The sequence below is a fragment of the Stegodyphus dumicola genome, chromosome 3, assembly GCF_044657685.1.
Source record: "Stegodyphus dumicola isolate Sdum_Otavi_A_Nest chromosome 3, ASM4465768v1".
Lineage (NCBI taxonomy): Eukaryota > Metazoa > Arthropoda > Arachnida > Araneae > Eresidae > Stegodyphus > Stegodyphus dumicola.
In genome coordinates, this window is record NC_140770.1 from 121082587 (window position 1) to 121101689 (window position 19103).

The 19103-nt window shown below is 32.2% G+C and overlaps 1 protein-coding gene across 2 annotated transcripts in view; it reads left to right on the forward strand.

Moving 5' to 3' along the window:
* LOC118181743 (uncharacterized) overlaps positions 1–19103 on the forward strand; it is a 36726-nt gene that overhangs the window by 15971 nt on the left and 1652 nt on the right. The window contains exons 5-7 of one of the 2 annotated variants that reach the window (XR_004756939.2): positions 580–597; positions 686–840; positions 15382–15522. Coding sequence is in view for 1 of the 2 variants with exons in the window: in XM_035350940.2 (XP_035206831.1) it covers positions 580–597; positions 686–840 (173 nt within the window). In the remaining variant the exon portion in view is untranslated. The remainder of the gene's footprint in view (positions 1–579; positions 598–685; positions 841–15381; positions 15523–19103) is intronic. The other variant, XM_035350940.2, reaches the window with a different exon arrangement.

Below are 19103 nucleotides of genomic sequence, written 5' to 3' on the forward strand. Positions count from 1 at the left end.
CGCTTTTTACAAGGGTAAAAACAATTGGATTTTTGTCAATTTTCTTTTACTTTTTAAGTTAAAATTGATCGATGTTTACATAGATAAAGTCAAAGGTGTGCGCAATGCCAATTTTATGCAATTCTGTTATTTTTTTAAAGTGAAACACATCGACCTATTTGTGCAATTCTTAAAAACATGTATGTGCAATTTTTAGAAACGCGTCAAGCAGTGGGTGATTCTGCACGTTACCCAAGATTCTATTGCAGAGTTTTCCTCATGGGCAATTCCGAAATTGTTAAATCCATAGGCTATCAAAAAAGGATTTAAAAATTAAACTAGTAATTTAATATTGTCTTAAGAAAATAGAACTATATAAACTTACGCAATCTGAAATCAGCACGTAGACTAGATTTGGCACGCTGTTAAATGGGCGTGTTTGCTAGATTTGGCACTTTTGTGCATACATTTTCGCTGCAATTTTTTTTTATGGTCCTCAAAATGGAATAGTACCTATATTCCTTTAATATTGCTTGATATTTTTTTAAATATGATACCAATGTACCTTTTATATAAATTATTTGTTTCTTAATTTTTCAGCTGAAGAGTTAGATGCTAGTAAGTTAATTTTTGATTATCTTTTTGCTAATATTTCTTAAAACAACTTATTTTCTATATTTTTATAAAAAAAATTTTCTAATTTTAGAAGACTATGAAATCTACAAGTTAAAAAAAAAGCTGGAAGAAACGGAGCAAGCAATGGAGCGAATAATGAAGCATATGGGTGCAATGAGTGCATGTCTATCAGAACGTATGACAAATGAAAAAAATGTAAGCCCTGCTGAACAAACTGAAATTAGAGTAAGTATATCTCTTTTTTTTTTTGTTGTTGTTATTGTTCAAAGTTTACGTTTTGTACTCTTCTACATTGTATGACTGCTGAGAAAGGCAATGTAAAATTATAACTGTGTTTGCATTACGGTTTCTTGCGTAGTTTTTCTAATGCATAAATGAGTGTACTGTAATGAAGTAAACATTTTTTTAGTACAAATGCTCTAATCAAGAGTTCATATATGAGTGTAAAAAGAAAGAATTTAGAAAATAAACCTTTTATTTTTCTGTCATAACCATAATTATCAGTTCCTTGTATGCAAATTTCATCACAGCTGTATTGAGAAAATTACAGAATTATTTAAATGCTTTCATGATAATTAGAAAAAATTTTTAGAAAGAACAAAAACCATTAAAAAAGTAATCAGAATAGCCTTTGCTTCTTTGAAACAGTATTGTTTAATTTAGACAGATATTTGCAAGATCTGTTTTCTTGTGTGCTTTTTTTTAAATTATTTAATCGAGTCCAGTTCAGACTTGCCTCTGCATAGCTCGGAAAATTAACTAGTACTTATACACTACATGCAACAAGATACATATATACAAAATGTTGAAGATACTTTATCTCTTTTTTTATGTAAAAGAATGATCAATATTTTTAATATCGTGAATCAAAATAGCTGACATAATTTGAGAACACTTTGTTTCCAAAATTTGCATACACAGTGGAACGAATAAAATGCAAGGAAAATTGTTGTTACCTGTATATCACTTCTTTTAGTTAAACAAGCAGCAAAAGTACTCTAAACTTTCCTTATCATTATTAGTCCAATGTGTTTATTGTTATCATCTTTGCAGCGAAAGCAGTTTCAGATCAGGTACGCTTGTAAGACAGTTTCAACAAAGAATGATGTAACATCTGAAAAATGTAACCCCAAGGATCTTAAAGGTTGACTTTAAAAATTAAGTTATCGAATCACTTGCAATTGATACAGCACAGAAGGAACAGAACACTTTATTGAAAAAAATTCTTTAACAGTTCAACTGTGATAAGAAACGTGTATGCTGTTCAGAGACAGATTTATTTTTGTAAAAGGATTATGCAAAACAGGGAAGATCCTTTGAGTTCCCACATTACTTCTGATAGGTCTGATTTTCTGGCTAGCAGTCCTGCTGGATAAGTTAATCTTTTGGTATATTTATAAATGGTGATTAAATGTTTACAGTTTCAATCCAAGTTCTGTGAATAAAACAGTAGTGGTAATATATGTCAAAAGAAGTGAACTGCAAGTGAAACAGGGATGAGCCACGTAACATCTATATAGCAATCAAATGAAATTCACATGGTGACATGTAGTTAAGTCTGATGCGAAAGATCGTTTTACTAAAGTTTTGTTTGCAACAGATTTCTACCCTCCTAAATCTTAAGTCTTAATAAAATTAATATGACCACTACCTTGTCCTATTATGAATTGTTTGCAATTAGCAGTCTGAATTATAGCTAGAACCTTGTGAGAAATCTTTACAAAATATAGAAATAATTTAAGTATTAATTGAGATTGGGAATTTTCTATTCTGCATGTGGATTTGATTCTATTTTAGTATGAAAATATCCAGTCATCAAAAGCATGTTAAAGCAGACATAGTATTGCAGATCTCTCACCTGTAATTTTTATAAAAGGTCATCTTATCAGCATATTTATAAACATAATTATATATATGTGTTTGTTTACTACAAATAACATGCTTATAAATTAGATAAATGAATTGTGCATTAATACAAACTGAACTGTATATTTACAAACATGTAATTTTGCAAAAAAAAAAAAAAAAAAAAAAAAAAAAAAAAATCCTTTCTAACTCACTTTATCCTATTTCTTATTGAAAGTACATTCTTACAAGAATACTGATTCATTGATTAATTTTCAAAGAAAAATTCATGATGAATAATCCTTTGCAATCAAAAAACGCAATCAGCATCACCTTAGTCTTTGATTTCAACATACTTATCCGGTCTCCACAGCTTTTAGCAAATCTTTGCATCATACTTTTATGTCTCCTTTTGCTGTTCTGTCAAAATCTAGGGCACAATTTGAACACAAACTATCCTCATTTTCACATTTTTAGTTAAAATTAACCTACAGCTTTCTTTGCTTATCTCAAGCATGTCTGAAAGTTGCTGAGTTTCACACATCTATCAGCTTTTATCAAAGAATGCATTTTTTCTATCCGCGTTTTCCTCATTTTGTGAAGTTGAAGACTGCCCTAGTTTTGGTTCATCTTCAACGCTTTCATGCGAACATTTAAAGTGGTTGAACCACTCGTAAACTTGTGTTCTTGATAATGATGCATCACCATATACTGATTGAATGATCTCTATGATGTCTTCTCAGTAAATGAAAAATGACTCCATTTTGATATGCAAATGATAAAATGGCCAGTTTTAACTTACATTAACAAAAAATGAGATGTCTTCTTTTTTCTAATGTAAATTTATTCCTTCACTTTATTACTTTATCATTTGGTCTTTTATTTTTCCCAGTAACTTTATAGGCATGCCTTCTATCTTGCATAACTCAAAAATAATTAGCCCAAGAATGTTGAAATTTTGTACATGGGACTGCTTTGACATCTAGTTGTGTCCTTCTCTTTTTATTGTTGCCATCAGCAGTGCCGAAAGGGCACTCTGAGTTCGAAGATCATACCTTACTTTCAAATGAAATAAATTTAACTGAAGGGTTATAGGATGTACTGAAAAGAATTTCTTTTTAAATACATTTTAGCTTGTTTGTTTTTGAGAAAAAGCTAAACCTGAAAGGACTGATTAAAATTTCCTTTTGTGATGTTAATATCAATATTAAAAAAAAAAGGACTTTAGTACTGTTTTAAAAGCTAATCAGGAGTAAATTTTTTGACTCGAAATTCATTGGAACTTAATACTACATTTACACTAAAGTTCCAAAAGAAAAGATTTTTATTTCATATTTATTGCAAAACCTTAAAGCAAATATTTTTCCCCATCTTAAGATTATATTCATGTATATATTAAATTAGAACTAAAAATGTAGCCAAGAAAAATTCAACTGTTAGCTTTCGAGTGTGAAGGTGCACTCTTCCCTCGCTTTTACTTCGGATTGATACTGTGTTAGTCTTCTGCATTTGTCGGTGCTAATAGAAGGTTTGTCTCCTTGAATTTTGCATTATGGGTACTGTAAACTGTAAAATGGCCTTAAGTGCCCTGTGTGTGATGCACTTTTAAAGTATATCTGTTGTTTTGTGTGCCTGCACTTTCTTCACTCTGATTTTTTTCGCAAAACGACTGACTTGTTTACGGATTATGGCATTCTTAAAACAACTCGCAAATGATTCTCAGGAGCTGTAAGGAAAATGGCACCCTGGATTCAGATAATACCTTCCTATATGAACTGACCGAGAAGTTTGTTAGGCTTCTAGTGAAGGATTTGCCTAATTTAGAGTTGTGTTCCCTGAATTAGCTGTCAATCCTATCGCTGCTGCTGCTTCAACAGTTCCAGATGAGGATCCCAAGGAAATGGATTTCCAAGGTTAGCAATAAGTGACGACGAGATCCTGCCTCTCCAACTACGCAATGTAACAATAGATTTGCTGCCCATCCTGTGGATACTGATCCCTCCATGGAAAATGCTGAGGAAAACTTCATTAAATCAAATAAACAAAGAACTGCTACTAAAGCCTCCAAACAGAAGAAATTCATTCCCCATCTTAAGATTATATTCATGTATATATTAAATTAGAACTAAAAATGTAGCCAAGAAAAATTCAACTGTTAGCTTTCGAGTGTGAAGGTGCACTCTTCCCTCGCTTTTACTTCGGATTGATACTGTGTTAGTCTTCTGCATTTGTCGGTGCTAATAGAAGGTTTGTCTCCTTGAATTTTGCATTATGGGTACTGTAAACTGTAAAATGGCCTTAAGTGCCCTGTGTGTGATGCACTTTTAAAGTATATCTGTTGTTTTGTGTGCCTGCACTTTCTTCACTCTGATTTTTTTCGCAAAACGACTGACTTGTTTACGGATTATGGCATTCTTAAAACAACTCGCAAATGATTCTCAGGAGCTGTAAGGAAAATGGCACCCTGGATTCAGATAATACCTTCCTATATGAACTGACCGAGAAGTTTGTTAGGCTTCTAGTGAAGGATTTGCCTAATTTAGAGTTGTGTTCCCTGAATTAGCTGTCAATCCTATCGCTGCTGCTGCTTCAACAGTTCCAGATGAGGATCCCAAGGAAATGGATTTCCAAGGTTAGCAATAAGTGACGACGAGATCCTGCCTCTCCAACTACGCAATGTAACAATAGATTTGCTGCCCATCCTGTGGATACTGATCCCTCCATGGAAAATGCTGAGGAAAACTTCATTAAATCAAATAAACAAAGAACTGCTACTAAAGCCTCCAAACAGAAGAAATTCATTCCAATTCCTAAGGATGTATTCTCGTTTGGGCCTCAGAAAAAGTGCAAAGGGCCGGAAATCATCCCAACCATCTCTCCCTCCCAGAAGGATCAAGCCACTCCCTCTGCACAGCAACCTACGAATGAGAAAATTCAGGACGTACCACTTGATCCTAAAGAGGACGAATTTAAGTTTACGAAAAGAAGTTCGAAACTTCCACCGATTGTCATCAAGGATTTTAACTGGAAATGGAAAGATATTACTGATCTCTTGGATAACTCAGGTTACAGTGATTTTAATGCCAAGATGAAAGCCATAGATGAATTTGAAATCAAACTCCTACTTCCATTGAGCCTTGCTGTAACATCGTGGACCTCCTCGATGATGAGGAAATTAAATTTCATTCGTATCAGCTTGCTGATGACAAAAGCATCAAAGCCATTACTCGCAGTCTCCTGATTGACACTCCAGTTACAGACATCCAAGATGCTCTGATTGCAGAAGGAGGTTAATAAGGTTGTGCAAACTGTTAACCCTTTGCGGCATGGTGGGTCAATATATGTCCCACCTAATTAATATTTATTTTCTCAGTTAGCTATTTCCGTTAGAAATTTTCTAATCTTTTAAAAATAATCTATTTTAGTTATTATTTTTCTCAGTAGATGTCACTACTATGCCAGGGCTTAAGTTTATAAGCAAAAAATATTCAAAATAGGATCACAAGAGTGATATCCATTTATCTCGCATTTTTCAATATTTTAAAAATTTTGGTATACAATTTATGATATGTATGAATCTTTCTAATATTCAAAGGTATTTTATTTTCAAAAATTTTAATTGGATTCAATATTTTATAACATTAATTTTGCAGTTGAAATAAGTGGGTTAAAATTTGTCCCACCACACACTTGAATTTCCGCTCAATAGATGGCAGCACTCACGGTTATTTTTTCTTTTCTTTATTGCATCTACTTTTTTCGTGATTGCGCGCGCTTTGTTGTATGCTCTGATGTGCTAAAATGTCTAGAAAAAAATTAACAACTCAGGAAGCTTTGGATCTTTTTGCTGAATTGCCATCCAATTGCACTCAAATGCTTCAGATGTCAGTTCTGATTCAGATGAAATTGAAATCCAAGAGAGAATAACTGAGGTTGAAGTTATTGCTGAAGAAGGGAAGTAATTATAATTTGTTTTGCTTTTTAAAGACACAGACCCATCTATGCATGTAGCACTGTAAATATGAATCGGAAGTATCTACCCACAAATTTATGTCAAGATAATATATAGACTTTTCAGTTAGCGATGATTCTATTTATTGCATAAAATGGAAGGATAAAAGATCCGCTTCTATCCTGTCTTGCTTGGAAAAGGCAACTGAAATGAAAGAAATTAATAGAAAAGAATGAGATGGAAAGACAAAAAAAGTACTGTGCCCAAACAGCATTATTTCATACAATAAGAACATAGGATATGTCGACTGATTGATCAACTGAAAGGACTATATGAAATAGACCACAAAAGCAAGAAATGGTGGCACATGATTTTTTTTTTTTTTTTTTACTTTTTAGATGCGAATATAATAAATGCATTTATTCTATATAAGTTTGTTCGCGAACCCGATCATGATGTAAACACAATGAAAGATTTTCTTCTCTCAGTTATAGAAGGTCTAATGGCACTTGCAGGCAAGAAAGAGCTGAAAAGAAAACTGAAATCCCCAGTTCAAATAAAAACTAAAAACTCGTTCATACAACCAGAAAAGAGACTAAAAAATGTAAGTCACACGCCAAAGATAACGAGCAGGAGAAGATGTGCATATTGCAGCACATCGAAAGAAGAACGACGAACATTTTGGATGTGTGAAAGATGTGAAGTGCCTCTATGCTTACAAAAGAATGAAACAACATGTTTTTCAAAGTTTCATGAAAAATGACTTTTTTTCAGTTTTAATCATATACAAATGTTTTTGAATCAAGTGCCAATTTTAATACTTTATTTAGTATCATATGTACGTGTATCAAATTTTAATCTTAAAATAATAGTCAAGAAAATATTTTCTTTTGTTCTTAAAATTTAAAAATATGAAATATATATATGCAAAATGTGCATATGCAAAATTATACAAGTCATGCATAATATGCAATAAGTACAAAATGCCTTTTAGTGTGTTTATTATGAATATTTTAGAATGCACGCTTTATTTTGTTTATTCATTCCACATATGATTTTTTTTTCCCCTGCTATACACCAATATGCTATAAGACATGCGCTAGTTGCATGGTGGGACAAACGGTATCCCACCTTCTCCCGTAAAAAATAAAAGCGCAGAATTTTTTTCAAGCTTTAAAGGCACTTAAGTAAGTCCATGTGACTTATTCTAAGGCATTTTTTCAAAGATTAAAAAATATTTTAAATATGCGTGTCGCAAAGGGTTAATAAGGTTGTGCAAATAACTCACCAAAAAGATAGAAAGAAATTGCCCCCATGCCTCTATTCCTGATCATGCTACAAAGGAATGAAAAAACTAAGGACATTTTTAATAACCTAAAATATCTTATGAGGCTAAAAATAACAGTTGAAAGATATAAAGGTTGACGTGGTACCACACAATGTTTCAGATGTCCAAGATTTTCTACACGCTCAAAATCAATGCCATCACGCACCATGGTGTGTCAAATGCAGTCAGGCATGCGTCTCGTGACTGCACCAAGCCCGAAGATGTGCCACCAAAGTGTTGCCACTGTAGACATTCTCATACAGCCATTTTCAAAGGTTGTTTGTTCTATATGATATGCCTTTTTGCATAAATAATGAGCCAACCACGCTCATTATTTATGCAAAAAGGCATATCATATGCAGATAGAGTAGTCAACAATAGTAATGCTACTCCCCCACAGATGGTGCCACAAGCAGCCTTCCCACAACTCAGTGAGCTTCAAGCAAAGCTCGACGAAGCTAATGCTGTAATTCAAAAGCTCACAGCAGCCATCTCTATGTTTGCTGATGTTGTGAAATCACTCCCTACTGCCTCTAAGGCAGAGGATACAGTCTGGCCAGCTACTCCCAACCATGGATAATCACATCACTTGGGAAAGTTCCCCTGTTAAGATCCTGCTTTGGAATGCACAGAATGTTACCTCCAAGATACCGGATATCCAGCAAAATGACATGGACATCTGCTTAATTACAGAACCCATGCAAACCTTTCGCACTTGTTAAGGATAGCCAATTACTTCACCTATCATAGTGATAGACTCCACCACCGAGGTGGCGAAGTGCTCATATTTGTCAAAAGGACTTTTGACTCATATCTGAAAAGTGCAAATAACTGTGATGGTATGGAAAGTGTTAAAGTGATAGTGTATCTCCCGAAATAGGAGAAGTCACTTTCTGTGCAGTGTATAACCGCCCTGGAAACAAACTCAGTGCTGCAATACTGAACGGACATATAAACTCGAACTCCTCTACCTTTCTAGGAGGTGATTTAAATGCCAAGCATCTCGACTGGGTATGCCGCAACTCGGATTATAACGGACACATTGTGCATGATTTTGTGTGTAATCACCCTGTTTTTCTGCTTGTGCTGGATGAACCTACTTATAGGCCTAATATGCTTAACCGTCAACCAGATAGTCTGGATATTTTTATTACAACATTTAATATTCCCATGGCTCTTATTGTAACATGTGACATGTCTTCTGATCATGTGCCAGTGCTTGCTTACCTTCAGGGCTTAATTTCTAAAATTAGAAGTGCCGGAACCCTATGGAAGGCCGTCATCAAAGAGGAACAAGAATAAATAGATAAATAAAATTACTATTAAACTCATTAATAATTTTAAAATTAAATAATTAATTATTATCAAATTAATTAATAGCTATTTGATTAATGTTTATTAATTGTTATTTAATCAATATTTAATATCTCAGTATTTCACTTTTATTGTACTAGCTGTCACTTAACGCACATTTAAGAACACAAATTTCCCTCCTGCAAGGATAATTAACTGTAACCATCGATAACAATACACTAGATACGATGGCATGGCGAGAAATTTACGCGTTCCTAAACAAATTTCCCAAAATTTATTTATTGCCCTTCTTAAAGGAAAAGGTTTCTGCATGTGAGTGAGGGAACTTTTCTTGAACATCTCATGCTCTCATTTCTAGAGAAACAGAGTATTGCAAAGTCTGCTTATTGTTAAACTAAAACGTTAGGAATTCTAATTTTTTTTCCTTGAAATTGGGGTTCAGGTATTTAAAAGGAAGTACCAGAGCTCATCTTATTTAGGGCTCTGGTGCACTCCGGCTAGAATTGAAAGTTATCTTAAAAATTGAGAAGTACTGTAGCCGGGCTCCAGCACAATTTAAGTATGCTTATCTTGGAGTGGAAAATGCTAAGAACTTATCTCCAAAATAAGTATACCGATTGGGATATCATATTTTGATGACCGCTGATATTAATTGTGACTCGTTACAAAGCACATTGAACGTACTGTGAAAAATTTTACTTCACACCTGTATTCTGCTAAGTCCCTAGCTACGACTGAGGTTGACTGTGTCGGACATGAGCACACGCTTCCAGCCAATATTCGCAAAATCATCTGCTTTCGAAATCATCTCCAAAAAGAATTCAATCTCGCCTGTGATCCTGCTATCAAAACTCAAATTAGCAGGTTTAATAGGAAAATCAAGCAAAAGATTCAGGCTCATCAATCCAGCTTATGGCAGGATAAGATGGAAAAGATCAACGATGAACCTGGCGCCATCTGTCGTCATACAAGGACACTAAAACCCTGCTACTCTGCTAGAAAGTTGCTCAAATGCAATAAAGGATTTGCTTACTCTGATCATGACAAAGCGGAACACCTTTCTGAACAGTTCATTCCCAACTTCTTCCCTTCAGATTGTAGTTCGGACATTCAAGTTCATTACCTTAACGATCAATGGCTCCACTCCCCTTCAACGGAACCTTCTATCAAACTAACCAAGCCGCACGAAGTGCAGAGCATTATCAAGGGACTAAAATTAAAACTCCAGGAAAGGACGAGATTATGAACCAGATGCTACCTTTTAAGACCATATGCAAATTAGCAAGCATTTTCAATGCACGTTTGTATCAAAATTATTTACCGCTTATCTGGAAGCAAACAAGCATCTTGATGATTCCTAAGCCAGGGAAAACACAGGATAATCCAGCAAACTTTAGACCCATCAGCCTGCTGTCCTCCATAAGCAAGATCCTAGAACATATTATTGATCTCAGAATGCAAGAAAACTTGGATTTTCTCTTTGATCACCAGCACAGTTTCCAGTTTCAGCACAGTATTTACTGCAACACAGTTAATTAGGCTTAATTACGGAGTTCATCAGTGCAGCTATGCACAACAAAATGAGAGTTGCTATCCTGATGCTAGAAGTGGCAAAGGCCTTTGACCGCGTCTGGCATCCAGGACGGATTTATAAGCTAATTCATCTCGGATTTCCAGGAATCCGATACTCATTATCAAGTCCTTCCTTGAAAATAGAACTTTGACCGTTAAACTTGGAAGTGCGACTTCATGTGTCAAAAATATTTATGCTGCCATTCCGCAAGGGCCCACTTTTTTACATCATCTATACCAATGATTTCCCATGCTTCCTGGAGGATACAAATGTTCTCACGGCCAGCTACGCTAATGATACAGCGTTAGCCACCAAGTTTCTAAACCCCAGTTATGTCTTGGCAAGAATTCAAGCAAAAATTCCAGCTATTGAGGAGTGGTCCAGTCGCTAGAAAACATGTATTCAGCCAGAAAAATCCAAGATTATACGCATCCAAAAACACAGACAGTGGGAACGAGTCAGAACTGAGGTTAAACTTTTTGGCAAAATTATCCCTAGAGTTGGTAAAGAAAATTATCTGGGAGTTACCCTAAAAAAGAACTACAATTGGAAGGATCATATGCTTAGAGTAAGCAGAAAAGCACACAGGATCATTTTCAGGCTTTTTCCTCTTCTAAAGGATGAAAAACCTCTCCCTCAGACTGAAAAAGAGGATTTATGAGGCTATAACCCGGCCCATTCTCATGTATGCTTCCCTGGCCTGAGCAAACGAGATTAGCAAACTCCAAGTGCTTCAAAATAAGGTAATGAGAATCATTACAAAAGCTCCTTGCTATGTTCAGAATAAAACCCTCCACTCTGACTTGAAAATGGATACTATTCAGGACTCCCTCAGCAGAATAAACAACAACTTCTTAAACAATATTATCAACAAAAATGCCGCTAATTTCATGGATATTCTTATCTAAGAAATCCTGGATGAAGACAGATGTTTCCGCCCCTTCGCCACCCGTCTCTTGAGTCCATATCTCGTCGACCAATCAGAAGTCGCCACAATCTCAAGGAACAACCCAGATGCGCAGTGACATCGTTTTTCCTACTTAAGTATTTCTGACGTCCTTTTTATCTTCAAATTTAATTTGGATTTTCTGAACATTTTAAGTGCTCATCTGAAGTAATTGTCTATCCTACACAAGTCCCGAAGTTCCTTCCTCCAGCCTCTGCTTGATGGAATCCATCTAAGAAGTACCAGTGCATGAGCAAGGAGCTTCTTTTTTCTCTTTCTCACCACACATTTCCACCTCCATGAGAGAAATTCTGTTCAGGTTTCTTCGCTGTCAGGCCCTACACAGGACTACATCAGGAACTGGCAAGAGCAGGATATTGTTTTCCTGCTGATGGTCAGTATAGCCACAAAGTTCCAAAGCCAAGAACGAGCAAGATTAACTAAAGAAATGAATATCTATCTTTGGAATAAAAAAAAAAAATGCTATGTATATAGTAATAAAATTGAGAAAAACAATTTTTGGAACAACTGTGGTAAACAGTCATTTAGGGCCAAAATGCATTTCATCGTCAAGTTATTGCAGTTTTACTTACAACATATAAAAGGCCATCAGGCTTGTTAAAATCTACAAATCAGAAATTGAAATATGCATTGTATGTGAATTACAGTAAGATATAAATATGTGAAGATACTGAGCTGTAAAAGTAATTTCAACCATCAAAAAAATCAAATTAGCTTAGCTAAAAAATACTATATTATTGAAGCTTGGTTCTGGCTTTATAATAAAGTAATTAAGATCTTATACACCAGCTGACAAAATGCCGGAAGAATAACTTGACAGCAAAGAATTCAATAATTCTAAATGCCAGCTGTTAAATTCTGTTAATGTATACATGTGAATTGGAGTAAAGCATTCATCAAGAAACTATGAAATTGATAAAATGAACACCAAATGAAAAACTATCTTGGTAATTATAATGTTACACACACACATAATATATGTATAATAACAGTGTTAATGTATAATGATGAAGAAATTTGTCTACTGAAATAAAATGTTGCAAAGAAGAATGTATCTATGAAATGGATAATTTTTTAACCTCTTCCCTATAAAAAAAGGTGAGTATACATTGTGGCCTTGAGTACCTATAATGTAAAACTGCATGAAAATATTTTCCATGATGTGTCATGGGATTTTAAATTGGATTTTGACGAAACAAACCCTTCCCTCCATTTATAAAATGATAATGCTGCATATTTGGAAAAGCAAAATTGTTACACCAATTGTTCACTTAATTATTACATTAATTACAAAATCACCTAAAAGAGTTTTAAAAGAGGATTAGCCGCTTATACAAATAGTATAATTTCATAGACCTAGTTAGTAATTTATTACAAACTGTATTTATTGCTTTTAAATCTGTCAATCAGTAGCAGATAGATTAAATTCGAAAGAAAAATTATATACATCTTTTGATTTACCAAATGACAGAACACTGCACTAAGATGAAGATTTTATTTTGGACAGTGGTAACACATTTCTTTTAAATCACAGAATTTGTTGATTAGGTTTGAAAGACAAATATCTGACACTTTGCCAAATGGCAGTATTATTTCTTTTAAATTGCTGCATTTTTTGATTAAATTGGAAATAGAAATATCTTGTGCTTTACTGAGTAGCAGCACCTTGATTTTAAATCACCGAGTGTGTTAATCAAAATTTCATTAAATTTGCATAAAATTAGTTTTTAAAAAATGTCAAAGTTCAGGCATGGAGGTGCACATGTTGAAATAGAAGAGTGCTCAAAATTTTATGACTCTAATTTCCACAGTGCTAGAAACATAATACATAGCAATTCTTCATTATATAATATTCAAATTAAATAGTGTTACTTCAGTGTTAAGGTGATCTTGATGAGAAATCATAGTTGACATGTGTCAGCCTTGGCAAGAAAAAGACGGTTGCCAATATACACAAGCAATCCATTCAGTGTCTACATAAAGTACACAGTTGTTTTTATATGCACGTACAGAAGCAGTATGTGTTACAGTATGTACTGGTAATCTGTGTTTTGCAAAGATTGAAATGCACCATTTCCCATTTCTTACTAAGGTTACTATTACATAGAAGCTCTGAGTTACTTTTATAACCTATAAGAATTTCACAATTGATACATTTTAGGATGGAGAAATTTTATACTAGTGTATTTGCAATGATTAAAAAAAATCAAGCATCTTTGGAAATTCACCAGAAATTTGTAAATTATGTTAGAGATTTGGAATAAGTTTCATTTAAAATTTAATAAGTTTCATTTTTTTCCTTCTCTGTCTCATAATGCAAATAGTAGAATTCTGGGAATATTAGCTTGTTTACTAAACAAAAAAACAATATTTTATAAAAATATTTTGCAACATCAGATAACAAAATAAATAAAAAAAAATAAATTGAAATTTTTTCAAAAAAAAAAAAAATCAGTTCAGTATACAGACCTTCATAATATAGACAGAAACATATCAGATTTTTTATCTCTGTTCCTGTTCCTCTCTGCACTATGCAATACATGCACAAGTGCAATCAAACTGTTTTATTATTATGTATAAGGAGGATGATACCTCTTTTGTATTTTTATATTTACTAGCTGTTTTGATTTTTTTTACTATATATATATATATATATATATATATTATGATGTTGGCAGATTGATTGAAAATTGCATGTGAAAAATAAAGATGAATGTATAGTCTTATTTTAATAACTGATGCATAGAATTAAAAAAAGGGGGGGATTTGAAAATCTAGCCTTTAAAGTGCAAAATAAAGTTATGACCTACTGTATATTTTTGTTTATTGAATGTGATCATAAATTTCTTCTTTAATCTCAGTAGATATTATTAATAATATGTAACATTTACTCATAAGCCTGAATAGATGTTATTAATAATATATAAAATTTATTTAATTCTTATTGCTATCTCCAGAGTAATTCAGAAAACAGTATTATGTACCCATCAGCAACTGAGCTGTCAGACTGCTAAACACTGCTAGTTCAACCAAGGTTTAATTCCTATTAGAATGGCTGGTTGCATAGCAGATACCTTGGTTTTTTTTTTTTTTTTTTTTTTTTTTTTTTTCCATGTGAAACGTGTATGTGAGCCAGTTTTTCTTAAAAAGTCTTCCCTAAAAGCATTCCTTTCACAAGACGGTGTGCTTTGCCGTAATCCCTAATTTCATGTGTTTTGCCATAATGCATTGTAATCACAATCACAATTCTTACTGCATGAAAAGTAAATAATAATTCTTTTATTAGTTGTATTTGAATTTCAGTGTTAAAATAATCTTTGACAGCATATTTAAGATGTTAAAAATTGTTATTTTGCAGTTAAGAATTGGAGAATGTCAAGAAATTCACCTCATGGAATATATTTTCTTGATGCTCTTTAAAGTTTTTTTGATTACATAAATATTTTAAAATCTTATATGTATATGAATAGTCTTCAAAACCACATTATCTATTCTTTTTGATAAACATAGCAAATAGATATTTTTTATTGTTTAACACAGCCCTTGAAAGGTTTTTAATTTTTAAAAAATTTGAAAATATGAAGCTGTTGCATGGTATGGAGCCAGATTTGTTTTCGATAACATTAATTATTCGCTAATGATATCAGTAAGGAAGTTTCTACCTGAGTAAACATGATGCCAAACAAAATACTTTTGTGTCAGTGTTGAGCAATTTCATTTATTTTTATTTTTTCTTTTAGTTTAATTTGCTTATTTATTTTTTTATCACTTTTGTTTTCTCTTTTTAGAATAATTTAACATGTTTGATATGTGGTAGATTGATGAATTAAAGATGAATAAGGATAACAAAGTAAAAGCACTTAGGAAAAAAACGTAATATGCATGTTTCAGTTGTGCACTGAAAAAATAAGAATAGATGTTGCCATGAGGTAATTGATTTATCTGTTATTTACAGGTGACTTGCTTTCAAATAGTAAATTTTATTTTTTGTAGCATTTTGAAAATATTGATTTTAATCTTTTCTCTGTGAAAAAGTATTTACTAATATATGACTGAAATGCAACAGATTTATTAATTGAGATATACAATGAAGTGCCAAAATTCACTACACTTAATATTAAATAGACCCTTAGTTCATTCTGTAAGCAATAAAAAACCATGTTTTCTGCTGAGACGTCTGTAATTTTATTGCAATCAGCAGAGTAAGTTTTCTCTATTCTTCAGCATGGCATCCTAGATGTGTTTGATAATATTGAGATTTGATGACTTACACGAATATGGCAAAATTCTAAACATAAATTATTGTTCTTTTAACCATATTTTGGCATCTCTAAATGTGTGCATTTGCATGTTGCTCTATTAGCAGAGACTAAACCCATTATAATGAGCAGAAGCTATGAATATAAATGTGATTCAAATAGAAAATTTGTATGTAAAGAGTTCATCTATCAGAGATGCTCATAGATATGCCAGGGATTTATCTAGGTACCAGTAAAACAAATCATGCTGCATTAAAAAGCTACAACAACCTGCATAGTCTCTTGTTAACAAGTACAATACATGGATTCATAGCGTTTATCTTTTCACTTATACAAAAAATTATTCGAAATGTAGTTTGCCAAATAAGGCCACTAATTTCCAGTTGTCATATAACAAGGGTCTGAATTTGCAAATTTGTTTTGTGCATTTTTCAAGATATTCTGTTTGGTTATTGGCTCCTCAAGCTTATATAATGAAAAGAATGTTCCACAGCCCTCATGTTAATGATACTGCCTCACTGGATTTGAAATTTGCTTGGGGCTGTGTTGCACCTCTATGGTGTGAAATAATTCTTTAGAGTTGAACTGGCTGTTTTCATTCAGAGTTTTTTTATGACCATACTCTTTTTAATATTTAATTCACTACTTTTCTAGAATTGTTGCGTAAAAAATAGTCGTATGGGGAAATAAAGTTTTGCCTCAATCTTCAAAATGCCATGACTAGTCACACGATCTTCAGCTATTTGACCACGTTAAAAATTTCTAAAATAATTTTAGCATTCTGAAGTCAAAACCTGTTTAGTAACTTTTGTAGATTTCTATCATTTTTATGTATACACAGGTGGGTGCATAAATAATGTCATTCTAAATTCTGCATGTGCTCATATTTTTTTTTGGGGGGGGATAACTCATAAATTTATTTCAGAGGTAATCACATATGAAATGTAAGGACAGTTTTATTTTCTCACTTTACATCTATTTTGAATCTGAGTAGAAGCAGTTGCTACCTTCTAATTTAGTCTAATCTATATATACATCATATTTAAAATTAGTTTAAAAGAATTTTAATGTTTGAGCTATTGTAATCTGACTGAAGTATCCTTTTCAGAATATGGATTGAACACATTCATGTTGTTCGAACACATAATAGTATCTACTGTGATGCATTCCTTGTAACCAATTTGCAAATGAGCCTTTCTGGAATTAGCTAATAATAAAAATGCACTAATGTATGATTACCTTTCAACCAATCAGTTGAAATACTTTTAATAAAACTTATTTTTTTTATGGAGTTTAAATCAATTTTCTTTTGATATTCTAAAAAATATAGATGCTAAAATGATGCTTCACTTGGAAACTCAGACAGAAGTAAGTAAGGCACTTCAGCAACACAACAATATGCAGTGTTACTCTTTTTAATCTTGTAGATTCTAGCAAATAAAATATCAATGTTTGATAAAATTGGTCATATGACTTTTCAAATTCATGTTATCATGGGCAACTTAAAACTTTTCTTAAAATATTTAAAATATAAGAATGATTTTAAGCACTTATTTTAAATCATTTATTATTATTATTCTGAGGTAGCAAACCTCGTTTAACACCCTCTTTAGCAAAGTCTCTCCTGCCCTTGAGAGACATAAAAATATAGCTATATATATTGCTATATTTTTATATAACATAGCTATATTCTTATGCCTTCCAGAAGCATTTCTTTCATAACTTTTGAAAATATCTTCCTAACTTCTTTCTACCAAATCTTTATGTCTATTTTTGGATCTTAGAAATTTAACGTCCCATAAATGAATATAATGTTATGCACTCCAATAGAATTAAGAAATTCAGCTCTTAAAATAAAACACTAAGGAAAATGTGTATAAATTCATGAAATGGAAAAGAAATAAAAATGATGTGGTAGATTTTATTATGATGTAGTAAAATTGTAACATTGAAACTGTTTCTGAGCAATGCTGAAAGAAGAAGCAATTCTGTGTCACGGTATCTATGGAGGCAAGAAAAATTTTGCATCACAATGACATCATAACCATGAAACTGTGTTTCCCAGGTTTGCCAGAAAAAGAAGCTGTACTTTCCCTTACTATTTCACACTATAGCATATTTTATATTAAATGTAGAAAATCATCCAATGGAAATTTTTATCATTCTTGTTTTAAAAGAGCCAAAAAATTAATGAAATGTGTAAGAATGAAATGTGTAAAATTTTGTAACTAGTACATTTTTAGATGTCGAAATCTGATAATCATTAACATCAAATAGAAAATTCAATCGATTTTCGAAAATTCACCAAAAGTCAGAATAGTCATTAAAAAAACCAATGCAAATTTTATTTAAATTTCTTTTTTCTGCTCTATCTCATGTAAGTAGTAAATTGCTGAGATTTTTTAGTTTGTTTGTTAAGTGAAGATATGAACAAAATATCATTTAAACATTAAATTTTAAGAAATGTAATCAAATTTCAAAAGAATTGCTTCACAACATTGCAGTATCATCAACAGACCGTTGTGTTTAAAATTAGAACTCAATAACTTATCAGAAAGTTGGTTATCGGCTGCAAATTTCTAACCTCAGTGACAAACATAATGAGTGAATTAAAATAAGCGTGTATAGAAAGGAGAATGAATTCTAACATGCTGCTCAGTTAACAGTGTACTTATCATAAGGATGTAATTGCTTACAGCATTAAACCTTCAGGGAAAGTTCAAATATTTTTATACTTTAAATGAAAAACTAAATTCTTTGCATCATAATTGTGGGCTAGATTTATTTTTTAAAAATTTTGGTAAGATGTTGCATTCTAAATTTTAAATATATGAAAAAGGAAATAATATGTAGTTAATACATTTCAGTATTTTTACTTTTTATGACTGAATGAGTGTAAAAATTTTATAATTCAGAATTTACTTAAGTAATACTTATGCATACAATAAAGCGTCTAAATCTTGCATATCATACATGATCTTTTAAAACTTTTTTTCATTATGGATGAAGTAATGCCTGTTTGTATTTATAAAAAGCTTATTTTTAATCTTTATTATTGAGGCAACTTAAAATTCTTTATATTAAAAAATTAAGTACCTTTATTTCAATATTTTCCCAAAAATTTTCATTACTATTTTAAAAATCAAATCTGACGTTTTATTGTACTAATTTTTGTTTTGACATTAATTTCGAACTTGTTGCATTTTTTAATTAGTGTTTGAAATTTCTTATTCTTTAAAGGAAATACTTAA